This window comes from Eulemur rufifrons, chromosome 7, assembly GCF_041146395.1.
Source record: "Eulemur rufifrons isolate Redbay chromosome 7, OSU_ERuf_1, whole genome shotgun sequence".
NCBI lineage: Eukaryota > Metazoa > Chordata > Mammalia > Primates > Lemuridae > Eulemur > Eulemur rufifrons.
The window spans coordinates 83,192,647-83,216,868 of NC_090989.1; the positions used below are offsets into that span (position 1 = coordinate 83,192,647).

General features: G+C 38.6%; 2 protein-coding genes and 1 non-coding gene across 4 annotated transcripts in view; 1 reads left to right on the plus strand and 2 right to left on the minus strand.

The window, feature by feature from the left end:
* MFN1 (mitofusin 1) overlaps nt 1-1,396 on the minus strand; it is a 40,748-nt gene extending 39,352 nt beyond the window's left edge. The window contains exons 1-2 of one of the 2 annotated variants that reach the window (XM_069472907.1): nt 1,295-1,396; nt 75-193 (exon numbers count right to left, since the gene is read on the minus strand). In XM_069472907.1, the coding sequence (XP_069329008.1) occupies nt 75-186 (112 nt within the window). In that variant the 5' untranslated portion in view covers nt 187-193; nt 1,295-1,396. Of the gene's footprint in view, nt 1-74; nt 194-981; nt 1,148-1,294 lie in introns of those variants that run through there. The other variant, XM_069472906.1, reaches the window with a different exon arrangement.
* Nucleotides 1,397-10,605: 9,209 nt separating this feature from the next.
* On the plus strand, nt 10,606-10,728 carry LOC138389006 (small nucleolar RNA SNORA40). The gene has a single exon (XR_011234452.1). It is a non-coding gene; the product is annotated as a small nucleolar RNA SNORA40 (small nucleolar RNA).
* Nucleotides 10,729-11,251: 523 nt separating this feature from the next.
* Nucleotides 11,252-16,629, minus strand: ZNF639 (zinc finger protein 639). The gene is made up of 5 exons (XM_069472908.1): nt 16,598-16,629; nt 15,627-15,695; nt 14,760-14,870; nt 12,548-12,682; nt 11,252-12,405 (listed from the first exon to the last, which is right to left on the minus strand). The coding sequence occupies exons 2-5, from the start codon at nt 15,682-15,684 to the stop codon at nt 11,252-11,254; spliced, it is 1,458 nt and encodes a 485-aa protein (XP_069329009.1). The 5' UTR covers nt 15,685-15,695; nt 16,598-16,629.
* Nucleotides 16,630-24,222: the final 7,593 nt, after the last annotated feature.

Sequence of the window (24,222 nt, forward strand, 5' to 3'; positions counted from 1 at the left end):
ACTAAAGTTGAAAAAATAAGGCACTTTTACATATTTTCAACAGTAATCATTTTAAGAACTTAAGAGGAACTAACCTTCAACAAAATGTGATCCTTCAGTAACGAACTCCAGTAACTGGTCAAAGATTGTAGTAATTGCCTTTTTAGCCAGCACAAAGTGCTTCAGTGGAGAAGTAGTTTCTGCCATTATTCCACTACAGGGAGAAAATAAAGTTAGAAAAGCACAAATTAAACTGGATGATACAATTGTACAAATTCATGACACTTTCCAGTGCCATTCACTACCACCCCAATGGAATAAATAAAACAATTTTGGCAGTTTATGCCAAAATATTTTTAGGTAATTGCTTTTTGGGGAAAAGTGTTTTAGTCAGATAATTAGATACTACTTTTGAGTGACGTGTCACTAAAATAAGTGAAATCTATTACCCAAAATCTTGGTTGCAATTTCTACTTTATTTCCCTTTTGTGAAGATGAAGCTAATTGTGGCTAAGTTGTGACTGCACGTGACTCTTAAGTACATCAGGGAACTGGGTTAATGAAACGAAGCCAAGTCACAAACAATAACTAAGTTATTAAGTTTCTCAACCTGGAGCTCTAGGTGGGTGGAGGCGGCTACAGAGTTAGGAAATAAAATTTCAGGGCCACCGTACAGTACTGACGTTTAGAAACAGGTAGCTTTCATCCCAACAAATAAAGAGGCAAGGCTTAAACGGAGCATTAATGCTTCCAGCAAAAGTACCAAAAACTTCAAGGAATATGAGTTTAAGAAAAAAATTTTGTCCCCTGGCGGCTTCTCACGAAAAAGACACCAAAGACAATCACAACCCCCACCTAATCCTGGCATGTAGGTGGAACGGACCACAGTGGCCATAAAGAAGGGGGATTCTTCCAGAGCGTCAAGAAGTGAGTGCGCGAAGGAGCTGCGTGGGAAAAGCAGGGTGAGGGCAATGACCCGACTCAGCTGGTGTGAACACCTACCTTGAGGAAAGGCCTTCCATGCCTTCCACTCGGCCGCCGGAGCCCCGCCCGCACGGTTCGGGGCCTGAACTCAACACTGTCCCGCGTGCGCCAGCCCCGGGCCGGACCTACCCACCCCCGAACTTGGCCTCTTGGGCTCCGCGGGTTTGACCCGGCGGCCGGCCCCGCTCGCCACTTAGTTCACTCACTCCTTCTCCAAAGGGCGGCGGCGGCGCCTCGTCACAGAGCGCTCCGCGCACTACTACCCGCCCCCTGTCCGTAGCCGCTCGAAGGTCACCCCGAACGAGCTGGCGGTAAGGCAGCGGACACTCACACTGTCTGGGCTCCGACTTGTCAACCAACAACCGCAGCTTGGCCACCGCTCCCAGACTGCCTCATCCTCCCGAGAGAGGTTAGAAGCAGAGAGGAGGCAGGAGGCGTGGCAAGGAGGCGGCCACTTCCGGTCTCCTGTCTCCCCTATTTTGTTTGGCTCCGTGGCCGGAAGCGCATCTATGCCAGGCGCCATTTCCCTTAAGGGCAGAAGGCAAGGCTTGTTGTGGGCAGGGACTGCTACCAGAAGAGCGGTTTTCCGTTCCACCCTCCAACTTCTCCCCCTCCCTTGTCCCTTCAAAGTTTCCAAAGCTCTGCCCAGCTCAGGCATTAGCTAGCTTCCAATGGGTGCCTTAGGGAGGGACCAGAAGTGTGGTGAGGTAGAGTTGGGGCTGTGAACTAGATAGAGGTGATGAAAAAAAAAAAGACCAATGTGGCTGGGGTGTAGGGAGAGAAAAAGAGAATGGAGGAAATAAATTTAGAGAGGTAGGTGTTAGGTCCCAGCGGAGAGAGACATATACAAAGCCTCCTGTGTAGCAAAATGCTGTTTATTTTGAGCATCTGGGTGCAGATGGGTGGAGGCCTAAAAAGGCGTCCAAGAGCGGGGAGCCTTGGGTTTTCAAGAGGGTTTTTTCTGGGAGGAGTAAATACTTTGCAAACAACCGGGAGGGAAAAGGAAAGTAAGTTCCCCTCTTGCATGCCATTCTTTTGTCTCCCTAGGGAACAGCCCTGAGGGATAAGCTTGGTCCTTATCAGGCGGGAAAAGGAAAGTAAGCTCTTCTTTTGCATTTCAATCCTATGTGTCCCTAGGAGTCTAGCAAAGGCTTTGTGCCTACTACACCCCTAAGAAAGGGAAAGGGGTGGGTTATAGGAGGTTTGGATGGAAGTTTGGGGAGGGTGCATTCTTTAAACCTAATACTAGGCAGGTTAGAATCATATAGGCCAAGATCAGAAGTTTGAATTTTAAGTGCAATGGCAAACTTTTGGAAAGTTTTAAGCCCAGAGAATAATATGATCTAATTTACATTTTTTTTTTTTTTTTGGAGACAAGAGTCTCACTCTGTTGCCTGGGCTAGAGTGCCATGGCGTCAGCCTAGCTCACAGCAACCTCAAACTCCTGGGCTCAAGCGATCCTTCTGCCTCAGCCTCCTGAGTATCTGGGACTACAGATGCGCCACCATGCCTGGCTAATTTTTTCTATATATTTTTAGTTGTCCATATAATTTCTTTCTATTTTTAGTAGAGACAGGGTCTTGCTCTTGGTCAGGCTGGTCTCAAACTCCTGACCTCGAGCGATCCTCCCGCCTCAGCCTCCCAGAGTGCTAGGATTACAGGCGTGAGCCACCACGCCGGGCACACACTACCTGATATTAAGACATATTGCAAAGACCTAATATTTAAAGCATACTGTTACTATTAACATATTATATGTGATATTGTTGGAGGAACAATGGAATGTAATTGAGTACAGACACAAACCAATATGCCAATTATGCCCATGGGGAGTTGATACATGATAAATTGGTATCATAACTCCCTGGGGGAAGATGAATTATTTAACTAATAGCACTGGGGAAATTGGTTTACTTGAATTGAACGAATATAAAACTTGAATCACACTTACACACAAATTCAGATTGGTATAAGACCTAAACATGAAAAGTAAAACTAGAAAATTAAATAATTTTGTAACATTGGGGTTGGAGAGAATTTTGTAAACAGAAAGCACAACTTATAAAGGGAAAATGTGATGGATCTATCTACATTAAATTTAAGATTTCTGATGAACAAAAGACATCAGTAACAGATGACATACTGGTAATCTATTTTTTGCAGTGTATGTAGCCAACAAAGATCAATGTTTAAAATGTATAAAGAACTTCTGAAAATTCACCAGAAAACCCAATAGAAAAGTGGGTAAAGGATATGGAGAAGCAGTTCACAAAATAAAAAACCAAAATGACTAATAAGCATATAAAGATAGTCTCAACCTTGCTAGTAATCAGATTATGTAAATGTAAACAATAATGTACTTCCTTATGCTCAGATTTACAGAAAATTATTTTTCTTTCCATTGTCAATACTCAATAGATTTGCATAAAATCAAAAAGTTGTATAATATTAATTGTACAAAACATGATTTTGCTGATGGGAGTATAAACTTTAGCCATTCTGGATACTTTGGAAGTATTTAGTCACAAGTATATAAAAAAACTCCTCAAGAATATTTATGGTAGCATTGTATTATACACAAATCAAATAATAAAAGTCACTCAATTTGATATTTAACTGAGTTGGAGTTCAGAAAGGTGACAGTTTGCTGCATTATATGGTAAATTTCTTTGAGGTCAAGAATGACTATTTATTTATATTTGTATTCCTGAGCACTTGGCTTGATAGTAGCTACTCTAATAGCTGTTTGTTTAATTGAAGAGTAGTGAAAGGAAAGTTTTTAAGGAGTTGCAGAGTCCATGGGTAATTTTTTAAAAATTTAGTAACAGTACATTCATGGTAATAGTCACACAATTTGTAGTTAGCAAACAGGGATTATAAATCAGTTATATGGGTGGGTGCAGTGGCTGACTCCTAGCACTCTGGGAGGCCAAGGCAGGAAGATCATGGAGCTCAGGAATTCAAGACCAGCCTGAGCAAGAGCGATACCCTGTCTCTACTGAAAATAGAAAAAATTAGCCAGGTATGGTGGTGCGCACCTATAGTCCCAGCTACTAGGGAGGCTGAGGCAGGAGGATCACTTGAGGCCATGAGTTCAAGACCAGGCTCGGCAACACAGCAATACCTCATCTCTACAAAAAAAAAATTAAAAAATTAGCCAGGCATGGTGGAGTGTGCCATTAGTCCTACCTATTAGGGAAGCTGAGGCAGAAGGATTGCCTGAACTAGGATTTTGAGGTTACAAAGAGCTATGATGGTGTCACTGCACTTGGCTGGGTGACAGAGCAAGACCCCATCTCTAAAAAATAAAAACTATGTACCCTAAACAATTATTTTTATATGATGTCACTTTATGAGTCTTGATTAGATCTCTGAGGTCTCTCCCAGACCTAGCATTCTGTCATTCTAGGTTAATTTCTTCTACATTAGCATTTTAGTTGCTCACTAATATTGGATCAATGCCATAGGGAACTTAACCATAACCTTGTGACCATAAAGAAGGAATTTATCAAGATCTGTGTCATAATGTTCTGCTTAAAATCCAAAATAGACACATTCAAAATTTACAAATACAGCACAGCCAGACAGGTACATATATTTACATGGTATACAAGCAAGCAATGTGGTATATGACATGAAGGAAGTAACTTATTTTAAGTGTAGAGAGAAAGAAGAATCAAAGAAAACAAATCTACCCTGTCTTAGTCAGTTTGGGCTGCTATAACAAAATGCCATAGACTGGGTAGCTTATAAAGTACAGAAATTTATTTCTCCAAGTTCTGAAGGCTGGAAATTGAGATCAAGGTGTCAGCATGGTCAGGTTCTGGTGAGTGCTTTCTTCCAGATTGCAGACTGCTGGCTACTCATTGCATTCTCACATGGAAAAAGTGAGAGCTCTCTCTCTGGGTCCCTTTCATAGGACACTAATCCTATTCATGAGGGTAGTGCCATCACATTGGGGGTTTGGATTTCCATATATAAATTTGGCAGGAGAACACAAACATTTAATTCATTGCAGCTGGGCGCGGTGGCTCACGCCTGTAATCCTAGCACTCTGGGAGGCCGAGGTGGGCGGATCGTTTGAGCTCAGAAGTTCGAGACCAGCCTGAGCAAGAGCGAGACCCCATCTCTACTAAAAATAGAAAGAAATTATATGGACAGCTAAAAATATATAGAGAAAAAAAACTAGCTGGGCATGGTGGTACATGCCTGTAATCCCAGCTACTCGGGAGGCTGAGACAGGAGGATCGCTTGAGCCCAGGAGTTTGAGGTTGCTGTGAGCTAGGCTGACGCCACGGCACTCACTCTAGCCTGGGCAACAGAGTGAGACTCTGTCTCAAAAAAAAAAAAAAAAAAAAAAAAAATTCATTGCAACTCACGTTATTAGTTGGGAAAACTTTAATCTTTTGAGACTTTCTGAAAACTCAATTAAGGTGAAGAATTATAAAGATGATGGAAATCAGCCATAGAATATAGTTTGAAGAATATGTTTCAGAAAAAGATGAATAATGCTGTTCTGAAGAGGTAACCCAGGAATAAAATGAACAGGGTAAGCAGGAAGAGTGGGAATTCCGTATTCTCAAATTTTAGCCAGCCAAAATTCAGAACAGCATGGTGAATGGCCTTAAAAAGAAAAAAAAAAAAATTACCCATCAGAAATTACATTTCACGATTCCAATTTCTTTTATTTTTCTTTTAATTTTTTTGTAGAGACAGGGTCTGGCTATGTTGCCCACACTGGTCTTGAACTCCTGGCCTCAAACAATTCTCCCACCTCAGCCTCCCAAAGTGCTGGGATTGCAGGTGTGCTGCCATGCCTAACCCGATTCCAATGTCTGATCTTGGCTTTACTCTGAACAGTAAAGGCAAAAGTATCAGTTATTTCAACTGCAATATTTTCAATAGTGGACCTTATCTGGACAAGATAATAACAAGTAGAAAACTTTCCATTTTCATTAAAGAAAACATACTATTCATTATTATATTTTTCAGAACATAATGCATTCCATTCAATATTTCTAGCTAGGGGAAAAAAAGATCATTCAGGTGAGATTCATTTACCTATTTAAAAACAAACAACAAACTTTTAAAAACTCTCTTAATAATCACCCCTCTTATAGTGTGGGAATAAGATTAGTAGATAATACAATATTCTTATTTTGCAATGTGAGAAAATTGTTTATTTTTAGAATGAAGAAATTCCTTTTCATGAACTCATTAATATTTTGGGTTCAGGTGGTTACCAGTTTAACACCAAAATTACTAAGGAGGATGAGCTTAATAAAGAAGTTGTGGTGATTGATGCTTTAATATGCAAAATCTTTATCCAGAAAATTATTTTTCTAATGACTAGTATGAAGTGGATTCTGAACAACTCTGATAGACTCTTAAAATCTTATTTTAAAACTTGTAAATTGAACATGTAACTTCATATAAACACGTAAATTTCATGTGAAAACTTGTGGGGCTTTATGAATTTTTATACGCACACACACACACACACACATGCACGCGCGCGCGCGCACACACACACACACACACACACATATTTTGAGACATTTTATTCTACCGCTAGAGTGCAGTAGCATCATCATACCTTACTGTAACCTCAAACTCATGGGCTTAAGTGATCCTCCTGCCTCAGCCTCCTGAGTAAGTAGCTGGGACTACAGGCATGTGCCACTACGCCCAGCTAACTTGTGAATTGTTATTTTACACCACAAATGTACACATCCCTTAGATTTGCCTGTTGTTTTAAAACATTAATTTATGGAAAGCCAAATTAATATAAGGAATATATGTAAACCCATAAATTCAGTGCCATGAATAAAAATTCTTTTGTGATACTCTATCTTTAGTCATCAGTACTGAGGTTAGAAGTTACTGGCCAAGAAATTTATATCCCAAAATTTCATTTTTAATTTATAGGTGTGCTGCCATATAATTATAGAGTAAACCTAACCAAATTTGCTTCTCCATTAGGTTTAACAGTTGGTCTTAACTATTTATTTTCACTTAAATTCTTAATATTAATTTTTTGGGAAGCCAATCTACTTTCCAGGATTGTGGCCATTTGATTTTTATAAGCTTTTCCTAATTTACATAGCATTTTATATATTAGCAGTCCATTAAAAAATTAATCACAATAGTTTGGGAAATATATTAAGCTGCTTGCCACAGATAGTAAGACAAAACAAGCAAAGTAAGGTTAATGGAAAAGCGATAGGAATTAAGTAATTCAGTGCTTTGTAAATTAGAATAAAAAATTAGAAATAGTGTTAGTCTATTTTTTTAAGCCTATATATATTACACCTGCAACAATTCAGCAGTCACCTAACAATTGTTTACAGACCCTGTGAAACTTAGAAATCGGTTAATGTGTGATGATGCATATTCAAAGAAATCTAAGAAAGGTGATTTAAAGTGGTAAAACTAGCAAATTTATAAGCAGGAAGAAAAGCAGCTTTTAAGTAGTAAACAACCATTTTCAAATTCTGGAGTACCAGGGAAAGGTTTTGGAATTTCAAAAGTAATAACTCATTGCAAGGTGAAGATAAAAAAAAAAAAAAGCAAGAAAAATAATGATGACCTGTCACTACTGCTCACTGCTACCAAGAATCCTACTGAAATGTTAATATCACTTGGATTCGATTTGCTAGTATTTTATTGAGAATTTTTGCATCTATATTCATGAGAGAAATTGGTCTGTAGTTCTCTATTTTTGTTGCATCCTTTCCTGGTTTTGGTATCAATGTTATATTGGCTTGGTAGAACGTGTTGGGGAGAATTCCATCCTTCTCAATATTGGAGAATAGTTTATGTAGGATGGGCACCAGTTCTTCTTTGTATGTATGGTAAAATTCGGGTGTGAACCCATCTGGACCAGGGCTTTTCTTTTTGGGAAGGTTTTTTATTGCTGTTTCGATTTCAGTTCTTGATATTGGTCTGTTCAGGTACTCTATTTCTTCCTGGTTGAGCCTGGGAAGGCTATGTGTATCTAAAAATTTGTCCATTTCCTCTGCATTCTCCAGTTTGTGTGCATAAAGATTTTTGTAGAATTCATAGATGATATCTTGTATCTCTAGGGCATCGGTTGTGATTTCTCCTTTCATGTTCCTAATGGAGGTTATTAGAGATTTTACTTTTGTGCTCTTGGTTAGTCTAGCCAGAGGTGTGTCTATTTTGTTTATCTTTTCAAAGAACCAACTTTTTGTTTTATTAATTTCCCTTATAGTTTCTTTGTTGTCCTTTTCATTTAATATCACCATCAGTTAGTCTCAGACTTGAACCGTGGTTCAAGCCACAAAAGAGGATGGTGGAAATGTCTGTTCCTGAAGTGAAAATAAATCCAGAAGTAGTTAGAAAAATTTTTAAGGTAGGTTTGTTTTTCCAAAGTTCATTAAACTAAAAATACAGACCAACTAACAGCAATTTATGTTCAATCACAGACTTATTTGAAAACTGAGTCAAAGTAAAAAATTTTTATTGGACGAACTGTCATTTGGTTACGGGCTCAAGCTGCAGATTCATCAAAAGGTACAAAATTGTGGGGTTTTTTTCTCTTTTTTCTTTTTTTTTTTAAACACTGTTCCTGAGGAAAATTATATGGTTTTCAAACTTGGATTTACCTCTCTTGAGTAGCTTCATTTCAAGCTCTTTGATTTGATTACTAACACCTGATCAAATGTAAAACCATAAAATAGATTTTTTTTTTAAACCAAGGCATTACTTACGGTATCTTTCCCGAAAATCAAATTCCTAGAGCTGGATATTTAACAAAAAGTATAAAAACAGAATTATCAAGAAGCTAGGTGAATGGCTAGGTAGTCATGAAAAACACCCCAAGCACAAAGGTTAGGTTTATGTAATATGGTATAATGGAAATATCACTAGACTATAAGGCAAATAACCTGGATTCCACACCTGTATGCTAGAACTGGCCTTATAATGACCTAAGTTTCTATTTGTACACAAAACTTAGAAAACTAGAGGGTTTAGATCAGATGGTTTCTAAGGTTCTCTTACAATTTAAACCATTATAATTTTAAGTCTTCTGAGAAATATTTGTATCATATAGCCCCACCAGGAATGTTACAATCAGATGGAACGTGAGTTTCTAGGAACACAGGTATACACGTACCTGCAGTACCCAACCCCTGGGGCCTGTTAGGAACCAGTGCACAGGAGAGCTGCACAGCAGGTGAGCAGGGGACTAGCCAGCAAAGCTTCATCTGATTTCCAGCCACTCCCCATCGCTTGAATCACAGCCTGAGCTCACGTTCCCCCATTCCCCTCTCCCTGTCCATGGAAAAATTGTCTTCCATGAAACCGGTCCCTGGTGCCAAAAAGGTTGGGGACCACTGGCAAATAGTAGAAATAAAAATGATAGGTTCTGAGGATACTTTCAGCCACCATTTTCAAAAGACTAAATTCCCAGGGTTCTTGAAGTGGGAAAACCGTTGGTCATAAACTGGTTTTTTCAATTGTATCAATGCACCTGGACAATAATAGAGTTGGGGCCGGGCACGGTGGCTCACGCCTGTAATCCTAGCACTCTGGGAGGCCGAGGTGGGTGGATCGTTTGAGCTCAGGAGTTCGAGACCAGCCTGAGCAAGAGCAAGACCCCGTCTCTACTAAAAATAGAAAGACATTAGCTGGACAACTAAAATATATACAAAAAATTAGCTGGGCATGGTGGCACATGCCTGTAGTCCCAGCTACTCGGGAGGCTGAGACAGAAGAATCACTTGAGCCCAGAAGTTTGAGGTTGCCGCAAGCTAGGCTGATGCCACGGCACTCTAGCATGGGAACAGAGTGAGACTCTGTCTCAAAAAAAAAAAAAAAAAAAAAAAAAAATAGCGTTGGTAGCGAAGCTTGTTAAATTTGAGGGCAACTATACACATAATTTTATTTTCTTGATAGTGCTGTTTCACATGCTGCTGTTGAATTGTGTCCCCCCAAATTCGTATGTTCAAGTCAGTACTTCAGAATGTGACCTTATTTGGAGATAGGGTCTTTATTGGGTTAAAATGAGGTCGTGAGGATGGGCCCTAATCAAGTATGACTGGTGTCCTTATAAAAAGAGGAAATTTGGAGACAGATTTGCATACAGGGAGAACACCAAGTGAACATGAAGATAGCCCTTTACAATCCAAGGAGAGGCCTAGAACAGATCCTTCCCTCACAGCCCTCAAAAGGAACCAACTCCATCAATAATTCAATTTCTAACTTCTGGCCTCCAGAACTGAGACACAATAAATTTCTGCTAGACAGGTGACCCAGTTTGTAGTAATTTATTATGGCAGCCACAGGAAACTAATATAGATGCTAAGACTAATTTGTCATTATCAGAAATAATTTGAATATTTCCCTGCCAGCAACCCCTAATCTCCCAGATCTTCCTAACCTCTATATTAACACTTCAGTGAGTTTTCTGTCAATAAGCAATCTGACATCAGAAGTTTGAGCATGACATTATGGTTCTATAACTGAAAATGAAATGCATTCCTCCCCACCCCTATCTTAAATTATTCAACATATAGACAGGGGCTTAGAAAATTTTTTTTTAAGAAACAGACTAAGAAAACCAAATCTTTTCCTCCTTATAATATTGGCCTCCTAGTGTTATTCACACACTCACACAGCATTTGTGTTTCTTTTTAACTTGTGGACAAAGACTTACAGACAACTCCAAAAAATAAATCCTCTTTTGCAACCCAGAACTCACTGTTCAGTATGAGTTTTGAAATATATATAAGGATTATGAAAAAAAAAAAAAAAAAATTCAGAGATTCCACTGATTACCTAGAGGATAATTACTGATGGGAAATGCAAAAGGAGGGTTTTGTTTCTTATTGATAGGATTATCAGTGGACTTAATTATATATTATGTTGCATTTTAGTTCTAGTAGTGCAATAATTTAATGACTTCATACAGGAAAAACTAAGCTTGTCTTGAGTTTAAAAATGAAAAAGTTAATGGCACCTACGGTTAAGAAAGGAAAACTGCAGCTCCTTTCTTCAGTACATCTGTTTTTCAATTCATGAAATTAGAACACATACAAGAAATAGGATGATAGTCACCAAGAATGGTTAAAACCATGAACTACCATGCAACTGAAAATATCACATATACTGAAAAATGGAGCAATGCCAAGAAAATTGGACAATTAAAAAAAACTAAAGGCAAATTTCATAAGTTGTGTTTAAAATCATCCATTTTAACGTATCAAAAAAAGTTGAATTTATTATTTTACATTGACACTCTGTAAGTTACAACAAACAATAATCAAGTTGTCTCATGGACTGGAAGGTGACTTATTAATTCCCTTTCATTTCCAAATCTCATCAAGCAGTCACTGCATTTATGAGGTAAGTCAGCTGAATGCTTGAAATCTAGATGAATTTTAAGATCTTCAATTTGTCCTGTTGAATATTCACAATATTGACATAAATAAATCCCTTCAGATAAATGTGAATTTAAATGCTTGCAATATTCTAGCATACTAGAAAAGCCTTTCCCACAGTCATCACAAACATGAGGAAAAATTTTTGTATGTTCAATAGCCACATGCCTATTAACATTTGTATGAAGTCTACTCCGAAAACCACATACTTGACATACAAAGAAGTTTTTACATTTGTCAAAGGTAATTTTGCTTAAGAGGCTGTACTGTCCATGTTCTCCATTGTTATACTTATCACTTAACTCTATTAATTTACATGCATGCTCATTTACCACATGGCTATGCAAGTCTTCTGGATCATTAGTTTCGTGTTCACAGAACTGACACAAGTACTGCTCATCACAGCTGTGCTCCTGGAAATGTAGGTAGAGTTCACTGCTTGAAGAGAACTGCACATCACACTGCTCACACCAATAGAGGTGATCACTAAAATGGGTGTCTGCAATGTGCTGGCTGAGGTTCTCAAAAATTACTGTCTTATAATCACAGTATTTACAAATATAGGGATCCTCTTCATGTAGTTTGGCATGTTCAATCAGAAGCATGTTGGTAGAGAAACTTTCCTTGCATACTCGACACACATTTGAATCAGTACGTTTATGCTTCAGGATCATATGCTGCTTTAAATCAGAAAAATATTTGCTGTTGAACTCACAAAGTTCACATTTATAGAGGCCACTGCTATTAGCTCTCAGTAAAGGCCATTTCTGCTGAGCAGTCACATTCAAAGCCTGGCTTTTGTCAAGAATTTTACAAAGTTTAGCTGGTGGCTCTTCATCAGTTTGGTCTTGAAGACTCTCAGAGGAATTGTTTTCTGTCTCTATATCATAATCCTCGGAAATTGCATGCACTTCTACAGCAATAGGAACATCTTCAGCAGTGTGAACTTCTATAGGACTCTCCTCTTGAGTTTGTTGGTTGACTGATTCTGGTGAGTCACACTCTTCATCACAAATTTCAATATCAGCAGATTTTTCTGAAGAATAAAACAAGCCTATTATTATTTCTAAGTAAGACCTGTCAAATAAATGCAACTGGGCAAAAAGAAATTTATTGTATGTAATGTTTTTCACTGATCTATACAAAATATGTCAATGCTAGTAATTAGTTTCCCCAACCTGTAGAAAAGGCAGTGTGGTCTAGAATTCTAAGTACTGGACTAGGAACCAGGTAGTTCTGATTTCTGTTTCTGGCCTTGATTCCATCTGTAAATTTTGGCAAGTCATTTGACGTCTCGATATCAGAATCATCATCTGTAAAAAGGGTTTGGAAGAATGCATTTTATATCAAAGGATTACACATTAATTATAAAATAAAGCACCAACTGCTTTTCATATAATTTTGATTGTTATCTATATATCCCAGTTACACAGAAAATCTGCCCAAACAAGCAATTGCTTTTGCTTCTATGTCCCATTTAGACCAGAATACACTTGTTGATGTTACTTGGGAATTTTAAGTTTAAATTATTGAGTTTGAATAAGGCTTTATTCCTTCAGCCCAGCCAGTGTTTTTTAGCATGGGGAAACTGAAATACAAGTCAATAGAGAAAATTGGGCTTCAATATATTTTTTTAAATAGAATTTTATTTTTTAGAACAGTTCTAGATCTATAGAAAAAACTGAGAAGATAGTATAGAGTTCCCATATATCCCACAGTTTCCCTACTATTAATATCTTACATTAGTATAATGCATTTGTTACAATTAATGACCAATACTGATACATTGTTAGTAACTAAAGTCTATACTTCATTCAGATTTCCTTAGTTTTTATCTAATGTCCTTTTCTGTTCCAGGATCCCTTCTAGGATACCAAATTATATTTGTTATATCTCTCTAGACTACTACTGTTGGCTGTGGCAGTTTCTCCCCATCATTGTTTTTCAGGACTTTAACAATTTGAGCAGTATTAGCCAGGTATTTTGTAGGATGTTCCACTAATAGAAATCTGTTGGAGTTTTCTCTTCAGTGATTAAACTGGAATAATAGGTTATTAGAAGGTAGACCAAAAAGGTAAACTGGTATTTTCATCACATCTTATCAAGGGTACATACTATCAATGTGATTTGACCGTTAATGCTGATCTTGACCTCCTGGCTAAGGTAGTACTTATCAGGTTTCTCCACTGTAAACTCACTCTTTTACTTTCCATACTTTACCCTTTGGAATGAAATTACCATGCACAGCCCATACTTAAGAAGTAAGAGTTATGTTCCAACTCTTTGAGGGAGGAATATATATATCTTAAAAATTTAGAATTTTTCTGCACAGATTGGTCTCTTTTCCCTTATTTATTTATTCAATCATTTATACCAGCATAGACTCATGGATATTTATTTTATACTCTGGTTATATTTTCCTCAAATTGTTTCAGTTTTGGCTACTGGGAGCTCTTTCAGTTGACTCTTGGGCTCCTTCAGCATACCTCTATATAAAGTGTGTGTGTTTTGGTTTGGTTTTGCTTTTTCGAGTATTTCCTTATTTTCCAGCACTGTAAGATGCTCCAGGCTCATCTTGTATATTTCCTGACCCAGACCTAGAATTAGCCATTTCTCTGAGGAGCCCTAGTTCCTTTTATTAGAGAAAGGTATTACAAACCAAGACCTGGGCACTAAATGTGCTCACTACTACTGGGGTGTAGTTTCTTTTAGGCCCTCTTAGCTAACAGAGCAAAAATGTGTGTGTATACTGCACCGTGTATATATATACACATATCTATAAATATTTCTGTATGTAACCATCTGAATCTATTAATATATTAAGCTAAACGTCAGTTCATACTGATGTCTCTGACGCCACACGTTTTTAACACTTTATATTTCTGTGTCTGTAATAGGAGCTCCAGGGAACTGGGACAATCCCAATTCCAAACTGGGAATTGGTGCAAATTATTATTCACCCAATGCTCTAGAAAAGAGGAGTCAATAGAAGATGCAAGATTGAAAAAGACCAAATCACCCTTTATTCTTTCCTTCTATTAGCCCTCCAGACTGACAGGTATAGCTGAGTGAAGAACTGTATGTAAAACTATTCTTAACCTTTCACTATAAATCCTCCCAACTCTAATCACTCCTGCTTTGCCACCAATTTGTAGCCAACTGAAATGGATTTAGCAGCATGTGCTTTTTATTTATATGTCTGAAATAATGTTAAAAATTAAAATTGCTTATTTGCTTTCTTATAAAACTTTGTTTTCTTACATTATAACAAATCCAGACAATTGCCTGTTTTGAAATTATAAACCCACATTTCATCCATATTTTCAAATAAGGAATAAAAATATGTAAAACCAATTTAAAGAAAAATATTTTCAAAAATATTACATATACCTTTGTTGTCAAAATATTTTAAGTCTGGCTGTCTCATAGAACAGACACTATAACAATGATCAGAAAAAATTCCATTGAATCCATCTGCAATTCTGCTTATTCCAGAGGAGTCTGAACATAAAACAAAATTAAAAAAAATTCAAGATAGTAAACATATACACATTTAATGAGATACCCCTTTATCTAACATATACAAATTTTCATGATTTTAATTATAGTTTCTGTAATGAAAATACTGCATAATATTTTCCTCCATTTGTAAAGATTTTTATATTCAGATCTGATACTACCATTGAGTTTTGAAAGAGCCACAAATTATACACTTTACAATATAACTTTGAAACACACAGAGATACATTTGTTGTATAGTCAGAATCTCACAAAATATAAATATACAATACTGCCAAGACAGCAGAGCAAACCTTAATAAAAAGATCTAAAATTACAAAATCCAAGTGAAAGTTCATATTTTTGAAAATAATGTACCGGATAAAGTTTTTTCCCCCCAAGAATGCAAAATATCTTCACTGAGGTTAGTGGTGTGTCTTAAGCACAGCTTGGAATTGGGATAGCTAAATCCCAATTATGCTGCATAAGTAAGTAATCTTGGCTATCTAATTTTAAATATCTATAATCCACAGAGTTGTAAGGTCTCAATAAAATAATATCTATAAAGTTCTGATGTGTGCCTAGCACATGGTAAATAATGAGGAACATATAAAGAAAGTATTTAAGGTGTTCTCTTACCTAAAAATTGACCCAGATATTTAAGTCTTATCTGATCAATTATGAAAAAATGGATGGGAATAAAATTTCACTGGAATTAATCTATGACCCAACTTTAAAATGACTTCATTACACACTGACCTGAATAACGAGAAGGGTGTAAAGTCTTCCTTTTTCTTTTTTTAGGATACTCATTCATATCTTTTCAATCTAAAAAATGAAAAAAAATTAACAAATAAATATAAATAACAATTGCTAATATTGCTATACAAATTTTTTCTAACTAAAGAATTTGTTGCCAATAAGAAATGTGTGTGAGGCTGGCATGCAGTGGTGTGATCCTATCTCAATGCAGCCTTGAACTCCTAGGTTCAAGTGATCCTCCTACCTCAGCCTCCCGAGTAGCTAGGACTACAGATGCACACCACAATTCTCAGCTAATGTTTTAATTTTATTGTTTTTTTTGTAGAGACAAGGTCTCACTATGTTGCCCAGCCTGGTCTTGAACTCCTGGCCTCCAGTGATCCTCCCAACGTGCTGGGATTATAGGCATGAGCCACTATGGTTGGCATGAAAAATCTACCTTTTAAGAGGAATATTAAAGGATGCCTCTGGTTTGTATTTTGGATTTTTTTTTTTTTTCCTATCAAGCTTAAAGGCAGGACAGATTTATATTTTCTTTCTCACGGAGGTTGAGAAATTCTATGGCAAATGTTGATGTAATTGTAAGAACTAGATAATTACAATAAACCCTATGCTTAAATTATTTATTTTTTTAACAAAGAAAAGAAACATCATACCCATGGCACCCTATTGAGTTTTATAAGCACATTTCCTACAATTGAGAACATTTTCATACAGGTTTCAAACTATAGGCAGGTACATTTCCTTAAAAAAATATTATCATAAATGTGTATTGGTCTCCTGGCTTACAGAAAAAATACTCATCACATAGAAGCTCAGAATATAAATAATTTTCCAGAGAAAAAGTTTTTTATTTATAAGGTCACATTCAACATTCTACTGAGAACACAACAGGTGTAGCAACCATTGTACGATTAAATTCCCATGAACTGTCATAAAATTAATTAGTTTCACTATATTCCACTTACTTGGTATTATTCTTACTACTGGAGTGAGGAAAAATGAAATGAATTACAGGTAAGTTTCCACAGATGATTTAAAAAAAATGCCTGTAAGTAAAACATAAATTATATAAGCAAAAATGTAGTTTACTTCTGAGATTCAAGAATATAATGATACTTTATTCAAGTACAATATTCTTTTGAATATAATGTACTGAGTACTAAATATTATATATATTGATAAATGTGATCATGCATAACTTTTTCATATTTCTTTGATATGAATTCTCCTTCTAATGTTATAGCTATAATTTGACACCAAAATAGGAATATAAGTCTGCATTGATTTTTTTTCAGCCACAGGAAAGCAAGCATAATGAAAACAAACACCAAATCAGACTTAAAATCCATATCATCCTCTCAAAATTGTTATTACTCTTAGATATTGATGAGGAAATAGAGGTATAGTAAAGTTAAGTCAAAATTGGATACTCAAGTGCTGGGGTTGGGATTTGAAAAAAGAAAGGTCTAACAGACTTTAAAGCCTATGCTTTCAATTCCTTTATTTTAGTTTTGGAAACAAATACATAGATAAAGTAACCACCACAATTCCAGTAGATCAGTGTCTTACATTAGTGTTCTTTCCAGTGAAGCAGTGGGCAAGTAAGGAATGTCAGAAATAGAAATGCATTGTGAAGCTTTCTCCACCGGTCTTATTATATATACTGCTTTTCTTACCACCAAGGTGATATACATAGTGATATGGTCAAACAGTAGGTAGCAGATAGTGCTTTTTCAGTTTATTAAGCATTTTCCTAACTCTTATTCTATTTCATCTTCACGACAATCCTGTGAGGTACACAGAGTGGCTATTATCAAACCCACCTCATTTTCGCCAATGAGGAAACAAACACAGCGAAGAAAGTCAAGTTAACTAAGAAGTGGCAGAACCAGAGATGAAAATGCATGTCTTCCAATTCCTGGGCATGGAATAACTAACACTATGTTAGTAAATCTTCACTGCTAATCACTGCCACCCAGCAAGTTACATCTTGCTTCCAGTTATTACTCAGCCATCTCCAATTGGGAAAAGAGGAACAGAATTGCCTAAAGAAACTTAGGCATGATATGGATAGAAATGATGCCAATATATATTATAAAATGCCTCACCAAACAACATAAATAGCATTCCTTGAGTAACCATCCCAATCCACTGCATTCAAAAATAAAAATAAAGAAAAGCTGTTTCCATATTTATGTAATAAACTAAAATTTCAAGACTTATTCCTAATACCTCTTTTGTACACTTCCAGAATTTATATAGCCAAAAGGTTCACAGTGCATGTTCTAAATATTCTACAAGTATCAGAGAGAACACTAAACCATCAGCCAAACGTGTTAACTGGTCTCTTGTTATTTCAGAATACATTTCAAGTTCTTTAGAACTCGAAGAAAAAAGAAAGAAAAGGAAACCAAGCCTGGCATTAAAATGAATGTTGCAAACTGGCCTGGATTTAGACTGTCAGGTGAGAAGAGTAGGATCACCTGGCTCAAGAAAGGTTTGTCTTCTATCTAGGGCTGAACAATATCCAAACGTTTATCAGGTTTTTCAGCAGGACGTTGAGATGCCCACTCGAGACCAAAAATGCTAATCATGTCTCATTTCAGCAAACATTTTTATGTGCCTTATGTATGCATAATTGCCACGATGAAAAAAAAATTGGCTTTTTATTCAAGGATGTCATAGAAACATTTGCTCACGAGTCCTCTTATCAGGAAGATTATGAATCACATGCAACTTACCACTCACTCCCCTTTTCCTACTTAAATACAAACTACACATGTAATACGTGTCACTGCAGGACAATCAGAAAATTTTTTAAAAAATTAAATCAAATCACCTGGAATCCATTCTTCCAGGAAAACCACTGTTAACATTTCGGTGTATATATCTAGACTTTTTCCTATGCTAAGCTATACATATATATTTTACATTTACAAAACTGGGATCATGCCACAGGAAACATTACCAACTTAGAGTCAGCCTTTACTCAAATATATGGGCAATGAGTATTTGAATAGCAATTTTCCAGACCAGCACAAATCTATATCTCTTTGCAAAGAGATAAACTGCCTCAAATTACTCATATCCCTAGGTAACCAAAAAAGGGTTTATAAGCACCGTAACGAGTGGGTTAGACTACCGACTGGAGACTTTCGGCTCCAGGACCGGCGCCTGCTCTCTGTGGCTACAACTCGCCGCGCGAGCACAGTGCTGCGCCGCCGGAGGGCTAAGATGCCAGGCGGCAGGGCCGGGGAGCCATCGAGGTACCGAAGGGCGTCCGGAGCCCGTCGCAGCAGCAGAGCCCTAGTCGCCCGAACCCAGCCGCCTCCACCCCAGCGCCACGCCACTGCCTCGCCCGAGCCCGGCGACCAGCAGCAAACGCTGAGAAGACTCCTGAGGCCCGGCCCCAAAGACTGTAAAGAAAACAGCAGCAGGGGGCCGCGGCGAGCCCCGGCCCAAGGGTCCTCCGCAGGAGTTAGACCTTCCTTGGGGATGGGGGAGGGGAACGCCATCCCGCCATAAAACGAAGGCAGGGTTTCAGTCTAAAAGAAGCCATCAGGTCTTTCCTGCCCTCTCCCGTTGGATGAAGAGCCCGCACGCCTGCGTCCTCTGCAGCAGTGCAGCACCCGGCCCACCTGCTTCTCCCTCACACTCACCCGTCCCCTGGGGCCCGCCGGGCCAGCCCCAGCGCAGCTCCGAGGCGGCGGCGGCGGCGGCGGCCAAGGCGCTGGAGCGCCGGCAGAGCGGCCGCGCGGTCCGGCCCGCGGACGCGCAGCGGCGGGCGGCACCGCTCAAGCCCTAGCGCTCCGGGGCGCTACGCTGGGCCGGCCCCTCTTCCTCCCGCGCGCCCCACGCCCAGCGCGCCAGGCCCAAGGCCTAGGCTCCGAGGCCGCACTCACCACCTCACTCCGCGCCTGCGCCGCGCACCTCAGGAGCCCGCCGACTGGGCGGGGAGGTGACGAGGTGAGGGAGGGCAGGGGAGCGGGCTGCGCGGCCTCACAGCAAACCCGGCCTGGGAGGGACCACCCGCTCGCAGCCCCAGCGGTGGCCCGGCGACCCGCGCCCCCTGTCGGCGCTTCTGCGCAGCCTCGGGCCTCTTCTGGGAGGGGAACCGCCATTCCCGGCCCCAGAGGGTGATTCCACCCTCCACAATTGTTCCAAACCAGGCCGCCGGCGAGCGGGCTTCCCTCTGCCCACCCCGGGTCCTCCCTCTCGCCGTGGAAGAAGCGGGGGAAGCGCGGCGCGTGAGAAGCCCCTTTCTACATTTCTCCTCCAGGGGAAGTGCGAGAATGGTCTTGCCCAGGTTAGGCAAGGCAGATGGCCTGTCAAACTCCCAAATATGCCAGCCGTCTGTTGGGGACAAAAAGGGCAAGAACCGCGTCATGGTTTTACCGGGGCCGCACCAGAGAACCAAACGAGGCCGGGATGCTGTCCGCAGGGCAAGAGGGTGAAACTTGAAGATCATGAGTCTATTATTAGGCTTTGGCCGGATTCCTTGGCTCAAGAAATCTTCGTGCAATGAATGTGAAGTTATAGGGGAATTGGATTTGACAACTTAAATCCTTTTCCGATTCTGAGTTTCTATGAGCAGATATAGAAAGAATTAAATGAGCGTAAATAAATCTGTGAACACAGTTTCAAAAATGATGTCTGCAACTGTGGTCATATGTTCGATTTAATCCTTTTGATAGCTCGTTGAGGTTGTTAGTCCTAATTTACAAATTAGAAAAGCGAATTTGTGAGAAGTTAAAAAGGCTGGTTCTTATTCATTTTGGTAGCCTCAGCACCTGAGATTATAATAGTTGTTAAGCGGATGAGTGAGATCCACGTGGATTAACAGGTGCCCAAGGTCACTCGGATAGTCAGGGTTCCGATGGTGTCTTTTTATCCACGCCTACTGCTGTTCTGGTAACCACATGCTAATGCAACTAACTGCTGGAAAGTAATAATCACAGACCTTGCTCCGATCCCTTCACTATTTTACAGGAGATAAAGCTATATTTGAAAGGGACACGACTTGTCTGTGAAGCTCAGTTTTTATAACCTCATGATTTTAATGTGGGTACTCAGCCCAAATAAACGAATGTTCACGAATAATACTATGGGTTGAATAAAGTACGAAGAGAAGTAGAGACATTTTAAAATCCCAGAATAGTTAGTACCTGAGGCAGAATAGGGAATCTGATACAGTAGAAGCCACAAGGGGGTGTCATGCTACCATATGTAGTTGCTGTTTTGCTCCTGTATAGCCTTGTGTCATGCATAGCCTTGTGGATGAAGTTTTAGTCCAAAGCATTTTGTAGTGAAAGCAAATGCACATTCTTCCTCGCTGCCCCACCCCTGCCAGTGCATTACTTTAAAAAAAGACAAAACAAAACTCATACTCTTTGCACTTAGTATTGTATTGTTTAGATGTCATTTAACATAATCACAAATCAAAATGTTTTCCAATTTAATTTTTGGTTTTCCTTTTTCTTCTTGTCCCCCTCCTAGGGGAGGGTGGCACCTGAGATAAAACCCTGAAATCTCAAGAGTACCAAGTTGTAGAGTTGGTTAAATCCTATTATAAATTTTACTTAGGGGGTATTTAATCATCGTTCCTCCAAGTTTTTGACACAGTTGTAGAATACCTTAATATTTTCCTGATTAGAAAAGGGATACCAAGCTGGAGGTGCTGGCCCTCGCCTTAGTCCCAGTTTCTAGGAGTTGGAAGCTTCAGTGAGCTAGGATCCTGCGTCTATAAATAGTCACTGCACTCCAGCCAGGGCAATATAATGAGGCCTCCATTTCTAAATACATACATAATAATTTTTAAAAAGGATATAGGTTTGTTACATAATGGAGACAAAAGTATAAAGAGCAAAAGAAAAATTTACTGTAATCCCACAATCCTGAGCTAATTGCTGGTAACATTTTGCTCTATATCTTTCTGTTATTTTTATGCCTATATAAAAATACCTAATTTTTTTTGCAAAGTTAGAATATTGTTATTTTGTCATTTTGTAACAGGTTTCCCCCCAAAAAATTATAGTGTGAACATGAAATTGAATATAGCATGAACATTCTTTATGCTATTAAAATGTTAATGGCACTTTAGAACTACTATAAAAATAAATTTTATTATACAGTAAAATAGTGGACATTTGAGTTGTTTCCATCTTTTTTTTTTTAAGAGATGGGGTCTTACTATGTTGCCCAGACTGGTCTTGAACTCCTAGCCTCAAGCAATCCTCCCACCTCGGCCTCCCAAAGTGCTGGAAATACAGGTGTGAGCCCAGCCTGTTTCCATCTTTTAAAATGCTTTGCCAATTTGGTAAGTAAAATATAGTATTACCTTTTAATATGTATTTTTTGTATGAAATTGAATATTTTCTGATGTGTTTGTTGGCCATTTGTATTTCTTTTGTATAAATTTTCCAGTTATGTCTTTTGCCAATTTTTTATAGACTGTTTATCTTTTTTTAAGTAAACTCTAGCCTTTTACCTGTGGTATATGTTGCATATCTCTTTTTAGTTTGTTGTTTGCTTTTTAATTTTGTTAGTGGGACAAATGTTTTAAATTCTTGTGAAATCAAGCCTATTAATCTTTTCATTTATAGATGCTATTATTGGCCCTATGCTGAGATAATCTTTTCTTCTACCCAAGATATGGCTACATTTTTTGCTTTAACTTTTTATTAATAGTTTATCTATAATTTACTTTGTAGTATGAGATGAGTAGAACTCTCTTTCTCTGTCATAATCCTTTTTTTTTTTTCATATTTTTCCCTATTTTGTGTAACAGCTGGGAGTTAAATTTGTAAGAAATAAAATAGCTTCACCTGATGTTCAAGTAATCTCCTAAAGCATTAGTTTTCAAACTTTAACAGCATCAGAATCACAGGGAGATCTTGTTAAAATACAGGTTTCTGTGCTTTATCCCAGAGTTCCTGATTGGGTAAGTCTGGGCTAGGGCCTGAGCAGCTGAAGTTCTAACAAGTTTCCTGGTGATGCTGCTGCTGCTGGCTGGGGATTACATTTTGAGAACCACTGTCCTAAGGCAGTCCTCACCCAACCCCACACTGGCCATGTAGTGTTTCTCACTGTTCCACAGATACGCTCTATCCATTTCTTACTGATGTGAGTTCGTATATGTTTCTTCCTTCTGCAATCCCTTTCCTTTGTTTTCGTCTGTAAGATCAAGCTTACAGTTTACCTGTTCATGAAATCTTTGATTTTCCCTTACCGAGATTTCTGATAAATCCTCAGAGATTCCATAGCAATTAGTACATTTGTCCACTTATCACCAGAAATGCACTTATGTGAAGGTAATGAAGCTTAAGTCTCAAGTCCCTTTAATTGCATGAACATCTTCCAAGACAAAGTACTTAATTTTGTATTTATAATTTTATATTCTTTTTCTTCAGTTGACCTCCCCAGTTTGCATAAGCTTCTGTTCTCACAAAATTTGGCTCCACCAGTTCATCATGTTGTTTCTCCACAGATTGTGAGTTCCAGTTTTATCATCGTTTTAAAATATTTTCTAAATTTATTATTTTTTTAGAGACAGAGTCTCACTCTGTCACCCAGGTTGGAGCGCAGTGGTACCATCATAGCTCACTGAAGCCTCCAACTCCTGGACTTGAGTGATCCTCCAGTGTCAGCCTCTTGAGTATCTGGGACTACAGGCACATGCCACCATGCCCAGCTACTAGTTTTATTATCTTCTAATCTGCACTATCTCCCTGCCTAGCACAGTGTCTTGCATACAGATGCATTCATTTTTTTGAGTAGAATATTCACTGTATATCTACCTATGTCCAGCACTGTACTAGACCCTGGGAATACAGTGTGAGCAAGATATACATGGTCTTTGCCCTACTGGTTGTATATATAGTTGAGTAAGGAAGAGAGGCAATTACAACACTGGGATGTAATGCGTAAACATATAGTGCAAGTAAAAAGTGTTATGGGAGCACATGACATGTGGCCTATTTTGGTATTAACTTGTTTAATGAATTGATAAACTCTGTTATGGTCACCACTGACACTAGTGTACTCCTGACTGGGAGATATACTCCCAACTCAGGCATGAGGCAGCTGCATGCCAAAGTCCCAAGTCAGTGATCTCACATACTCGACAGAGCTACCTTTAGACAGTTTCAAGGGCTAAATTTATACATTTCTACTTTGAAAGCTCAGATCTGGCCAGCCAATCAACCCACTCTGACAATTTGCTTTTCTAAAATGGGACAGAGACAGTTGTAAAAGCTTGTAAAAATCTACCCCATTTCTCCTTTCTCCTTTCTTGAACCTCATCCCTGAGAGCCTATCTAGATCTTATACTGGACCAGGGTCTCAGTTTGGCTGTAAAACCTTTTTACTCAGTGCTCAATTTTCAGTCTCAGTCTTTATTTTTTTTTTCCTTAGCTCAGTGGATGACTGAATAAATGAATGAATAAAATCTCATTAGTCTTCCATATTAGAATATTAATAATGGTACTTTATGCAGTGTTTCTGTGGCACTTTTCATTTTTTCAGGGTATTGTATTTACAGCACCTGGGAATGCAGGTCATGTTGTATCCATTTGACAGTTTTGAACTCAGA